The sequence below is a fragment of the Odontomachus brunneus genome, unplaced genomic scaffold (genome assembly GCF_010583005.1).
Source record: "Odontomachus brunneus isolate Ranch 3 - 2012 unplaced genomic scaffold, Obru_v1 Obru_scaffold_285, whole genome shotgun sequence".
Taxonomy (NCBI): domain Eukaryota; kingdom Metazoa; phylum Arthropoda; class Insecta; order Hymenoptera; family Formicidae; genus Odontomachus; species Odontomachus brunneus.
In genome coordinates this window covers 189038-195223 of record NW_022639735.1, presented here as the reverse complement: position 1 = coordinate 195223, position 6186 = coordinate 189038, and the positions used below count along the sequence as shown (strand labels likewise).

Sequence of the window (6186 nt, the reverse complement as noted above, 5' to 3'; positions counted from 1 at the left end):
CCAATCGGAGAACGACTCTCAGCGACAAAGCGACGTATAAAAGCGCGCGCATTTGTAGAGAAGGCAATATATATAATTATTTTCTTCTCATAGTTAGTCTCTGGTAGCTTCATGTACTTATTCAGTATATTATACTTAGTCGTAAAATCCGACTGTGTTGCAATTACTTTTGCCTACCCTTCATATTTCAAACGTTGCGAAATCAAATTCTGAATCGCGGGCCGCATCAACCCGCGTGGTATCGGAACATCCGAGGCCGAGCCAGGAGAACAAGCACCGCTGATTTTTCGCCAGATTCATCAATCGTTTCGCCAGGCTCCCGAGACCCAGGGTAAACTCGGTGAAAAGCAGAGTGACCCAAAAGCGGAGCCATCACTCTGTTGACCGTCCACGTAAGTCACTGATTTCACTACTTTCAAATTTCCCTATATAGTTATCTATCGTGGACGTAACACTACTATTGTCTGCCTCTTATTCTACATCTGTTCCTACCCCCACCATCTTATTTAGCAGTCCATTCTATATGTCGATGGGCGCAACTTATCCGTGGCGATAGCAGTAAGTTCCACCGGGGATCGTCAGATGGCGCACGTTGTACCATCTCCGTGTCCATCTTCGCGCCATCTCTACTCGTTTGGTTCTCTCTCACTCTACTGCTTTGGAAAATATAGGATACAAAAATGGTGCCATTAACCTCTTGTCGGAAAGCGACCTGTTAATTCTCTTGTAGATTTCTTCCTTATATTCGGCAAAAAGCTCTTGGATTATTTATGAAGGTAAATATAAGATTGTTCTGATATACGTAGATACGAGATGTATCATATCGATGAAGGATCTAAAGATTGTACGGTACGATAATCGGCGAACTCGCGTCCTTCTTTCAAGCGTATTTGTTGAATGAAACGGCGAAAGAACTTCCAGATCTTTCATCTTTCAGATTCATGCCGAATCAAGCACTAAAAGGGTAAAAACATAATTCGCACATATTAGCATGAACGTATGCTTATCGGTACCAATGTACTGCCTCCCTCCTTTCCCCCTACTTTCTCCCTACTTTCTTCTCCCGTCCTCATAAACATATATGTCAAATGTTATTGTTGAATTGATAAGTATTAATAACGTAAAAAATATAATATCGTTGCTTCGATGATACTTCTCTGTGTCATACAGTTACATTAGATTTTATCTTGTTTTTCAGTGATTTCTGGTCGGATCGACGATGAAAATCGGTAAATTCAATAGCGCTTGTCGCAACTCGACTTTCAAGGGGATACTCTTTTCAAGCGTAACACACATCCTTAACATTGAAATATTTTTGTTAGCATTATAAAACACAATTCTGTGTTTATTACATAGAATCGCGTTTCATAATGCCAGATTAGATTGTTAGGATTACCATCAGAACAATATATCTGCGCGAGATGTCGATGTTTAACGTCCGATCGTGCATGATCACGTGTGCGAAAACACTTTGGGAGAGAAGGGCAAATATTTTCGTTAACGTTGACTTGTTGATTAATCGATGATTGCTGACGTGCTTACAGAACTCACACGATTATCGTTAGATCAACCGATTTTTATGTTTGCTCGAGTTTCGTTCACTTTCGCGACATTAGCATCGACATTTCAGCGCCTACACTTATGTTTTATCGCATACGAGATGAATAAATGCAAATATTACGATATTGACGAGAAAAGATAAAACAGCGGGAATTTCTGGCGATAGGTTACGTACACATGAATCTTGTGTTTAATACAGTTGTGCAAATATAATAATCACAGATTGCTCTTCCCCTCTCTCGCTCTTTCTCTCGACTTCCCCGCGTGTAATCCCCGATAAGCTTGTTTTCCCCGATTTCTTTTACGTAATTAGTCATTTAACGGTGAATAATGCGAGAAAGATTAAACAACGGATGTGGAATTCTTCGAACGTGTTATTCTTCCAATAACATTACGTGTCCAAATATATATTATGTGGATGGTAGGCAAAACTTTATTTACGAAACGTATCAGACACGTCCTTGATGCTAACTTATGCGCAAAATCATGATATTCATTTTTATTTAATTATACCCCACTGCTATCACGCGGGTGATGCGATAATCAATTTATTTAATATATAAAAGGCGACCGAATTATTCGACAGTAGTACGCTCTTGAAAGCTGACAGACGCTCAACCATTTATCCTCCGTGTCAGAATGAAAATTTACTTGCTTGTTCTCTTGGCTCTAGCCGCGGTCGCCGTTGCTGTGCCCATTGAAGGTATTCTAGATAGCATAAGATGCTCTCTAAGAGCCAATTTTTTTCAACCTCTATTTAATTAAGTAAGCTGACTAATAGTTAAACTAAGCTCCACCTGTCTTTGTTTTTTCTTCAAATTAGACAAAGACAGATATATGATTTAACGGTTAGTTTATCAAGAAGTTGAAAAAATCAGCTCTAAAGGCATCAGATCTTATACTTAACTCGTCGTCGGAAAGGTGGAATCTGAGAGACCCCATCTTATTTCGTTTTTTTTAAGTCTTTAATATCTCTAGAATTTTTTTGTTAGCTATTATTAAATTTTAATATTCTACAAAATCATAAGAGATTAAAGTTTGAAAAATTATATAAGTACAATCAAAAAAAGAAGAAAGAAATCTACCAAATTCCACCTTTCTAATAACGGATTAAGATCGTATCAAGTTTATCTTCAGACATTATATGATTAGTTTGATGAATTTCGCTGGCTATAGAGAGTGGCTCCGAAGATGAACTTAAGACGACTTTAATACGACTATGAATATTAGGCTAAAATCATTTTGGATGTTTTCAAAACGTCCTGAGACATTACTCGGACATTTCGGGCACGTTTAGGACACTTCCGAAAAGTCCTGTGCTATTTGGGAGAGTATAATTTAGAAACCTATCGCTAGAATCTAACGTAACCTCGCGATCTATCGTCGACAGATATGTGACACTTAACGAAAACGCTCGTGCTCGGTACACGTATAAAGTCGAGTAAGATACGCTTTCGTTGAAGATCGCGCGGCGATACGAACGATGGATGATGCATTATGGAGCCGTTCTTGAAAAGGTTTCCAATCGAAATGATCCTGTTTCTCGTCGACTGTCCTATTACGGGCGTTCGGATAGTATCCGAAACGACCGGAAAGTTTCCGACACTTCATCGGGCAACCGGTCAATGTCGATTCCAATCGAGAGAGGAATATCTTCCGCGAGATTCTTGCGTCGCATTTGAGAGAGATCATTATCGTCTGTGTCTTATCCGTGGTGTGTGCTCCATTCGCTAAATTCTGAAACTACAATTTGTTTGCAGGTGACAACATGCAGGACATGTTTGATTTGGTCCCTGAAGATGACGTCCATTTCCGTGTACGTAGGGCCACCTGCGATCTTATCGGTGGTGGTATCGGTGATAGCCTTTGCGCCGCGCACTGCCTAGCTAAAGGATATCGCGGAGGTTACTGCAACAATAAACGTGTCTGCGTATGCCGCAATTAGCACGTAAGTTGCCGTTTGAATAATTATTTTTTCGTAATCGCGGTTACTTCGACGGTTGCTGATTTGTAAGTGATTTACAACACGAGGAAAACGATCCTTGCGTCTTTCCATCTGGTGTCGACTGGTGTAGCATATTAAGCCACAACAGTTTTGTAGAATTTTACGTCATTAATTCAGGAAACTCGCGTGTGTGTGTCATTAGCGTATATTCATACATTATATTTTTATATGTATTGATATCTTGTAATGAGGTTTTCTTTCGCAATTTTTACAGTGAATTCTTGAAGACATGGATGAAGAAACAATTGAAGGCTTGAACATTAACTACCTGTGGAAGCACGGAAAACACGTTTTGTTAAGATTTTACCAGCGCTTGTAACTCCTGTCCTTCTCCCTCATCTATAGTTTTGTTTATAATAAATATTTAGGTATCTATATAAAAATTAATATTACATTTTTGTATTACACTCTTGTTTTTGTATTACACTCTTCAAAAATACACATATACTGTACGCACAGAGAGAATATAAATCTTTTTTCATGTAAATTCTTTTCAGTTTTACCATGTTTTTGGTAGTGCAGGAATATCTTATCAGTCAGGTCTATTTTGTTAAGGAACATAATAAATATCGGTAGAAACATTAAATTTTTTAATGTCACATTTCTAATTTATTATTAGTAGTGCACATGCGAACGGAAAGAATAATAAATTACTGTAAAATGTTAATCTATTTCTCGTCTACAAAATTCTATATTAATATTTACTATGATAAAATTCTCTCCGTATATAACATATTATATTATGCATGCACAAACAGGGAAGTCGCTACATTTTTCGTTCAAAATTGCGTCTCGACTTGAATGCAATATGAACATATTTTGCGAATAAATGATATATCCTGCTTTTTTTTATTTAGGCACGTGATCGAAAACGCACGGAAGAGTAGGAAAAGTATGGAAATGATCATAAACTTTCATTATCGGAGCAGATATGGCAGTCAATCTTTACTGCAAACATTCGAAGAAAATTCATTTTGCAGTTTCTTCCAATTTCAATTTCAAGTTCCATATCAATTTGCTGGAAGCAAAAATTATTAAGACGCGGAATCTGGACTAATACGATAAGTTCAACACGGACAAGATCGTTTGCCATTGCTTACCTGTCACACACGCAAACGCCGATGCGATTCGAACCGGCATAATGACCACCGGTTCTTTCCGCGAGTATGCAGCGTGACTTGCACGCTGCGTTACTGAACTTGCAAGTGATCCTGCGATATTTTCTGGTACGTCCTTCCAACAAGCTCTGTAAGAGCTTCAAAGTTTGATCCGTCTCCTGAAATTGCCCGTTTCATTATCCGTAAGTTAATTTTAAGATCAGTGATTATGGTAAACGAGAATACTATATATGCACAAATGAATTCAATAAGTAATTTAGTATTATCTAGTTATATATTGTTTTGCTAAGCTATTGTTATGTTGTGTACAAACCTTCGGTTAGCGCTGCCACAGCGGCGATCACGACAACAACTAGAAAAGCAGCGAGAACGTGAAGTCTCATGATTGCGAAACATTCTGCGGTTCAATTTGAATAACTGATCTCTTTTCGTGTTTATTTGATTTCTTATATAACGAGCGCGGGAAAATCCTATGATCGAGATTGAGATTCGTCTTTGAGCTTAATTATCCAAGAGGAACTTGTGAGATAATGAAATCATAATATCTGATTGCTGCACAGCGAGTTCGCGCTGTAATCGCGGTAATCGATACTCTAGTGATACTCGAGTTCGAGTGGGAGACACGACGGTTTATACGCGTTGACTGGCGTACTGCAGCGTCAAAGTGAATTAATCGACCAGGATCTATTATGCGATCTCAATCGAAATTACACATGCATCGGGAAGAAAACATATGAAGCGATCGTTGCGTAACTCAGCTCTCCGAGAGAGACGAGCTAAAGCGTCGATATTTAAAAGTGTTGCATAACATAATACTCGATACGATATCCGACACTGTGTTTTGCGACGATATATGAGAATTTATTCGTTTTACTATTCCTCTTGCGCAATAATAACGGTTACGGCGTCGGCAACGCTCGCCGATGGTTTGTATTTGTTTTAATAGATCGCATAAATATGTTTCTCATCCATAGATTGCGCGATTTATAGTTGACGGTATTTACGTATTCAAAATGTGTACGCGATTAGTAGCTGGCATACTTGAAAATCCAGCACGAGCTGTTAATATTCCTTTCTTTTATGTCGTCCATCTCTTTTTGCAATGCAAGGAGAATGTGGTTTTTTGTTACCTGTAGATAAAGGACCCCGCACAAAACCTATGGAAAATGGTTTTCGGTCAAATTGGCTGAAATTTCACTATGTTATAGTTTTCGCCATGCTGATAAAAAGTTATCATTGCACCAAGTTCCAAAAGTCAATATTTCTCAAGATATAAAGGGTCAAAGTAGTGAAATATGGTCATCCGCAGTAGTAAGACGTATGTTATAAGTGATACATTGATATTTATTAAACGAAATAAATAAAAATCGATTTTTACATAAATATATATATATATATATATATATATATATATATATATATGTAATAAATATTTAGTTCCGCAATATATATGTATATGTATATACAGGGTGGGGCAAAAATATCGGACCGATGAAATATCTC

At 37.8% G+C, this 6186-nt stretch overlaps 1 protein-coding gene and 1 pseudogene across 2 annotated transcripts; both read left to right on the top strand.

Moving 5' to 3' along the window:
* Nucleotides 1-621: 621 nt before the first annotated feature.
* Nucleotides 622-4052, top strand: LOC116853189 (defensin-like). 2 transcript variants are annotated; one of them, XM_032834126.1, is made up of 5 exons: nucleotides 622-776; nucleotides 1199-1229; nucleotides 2234-2263; nucleotides 3321-3508; nucleotides 3780-4052. In XM_032834126.1, exons 2-4 carry the CDS (start codon nucleotides 1220-1222, stop codon nucleotides 3503-3505), a joined length of 225 nt encoding a protein of 74 aa, XP_032690017.1. In that variant the 5' UTR covers nucleotides 622-776; nucleotides 1199-1219; the 3' UTR covers nucleotides 3506-3508; nucleotides 3780-4052. The 2 variants fall into 2 exon arrangements, with proteins under 2 accessions (XP_032690017.1, XP_032690016.1); XM_032834125.1 differs by lacking the exons at nucleotides 622-776; nucleotides 1199-1229 and having other exon boundaries at nucleotides 2112-2263.
* Nucleotides 4053-4520: 468 nt separating this feature from the next.
* The window catches only part of LOC116853193, a 9025-nt pseudogene continuing 7359 nt past the window's right edge, over nucleotides 4521-6186 (top strand).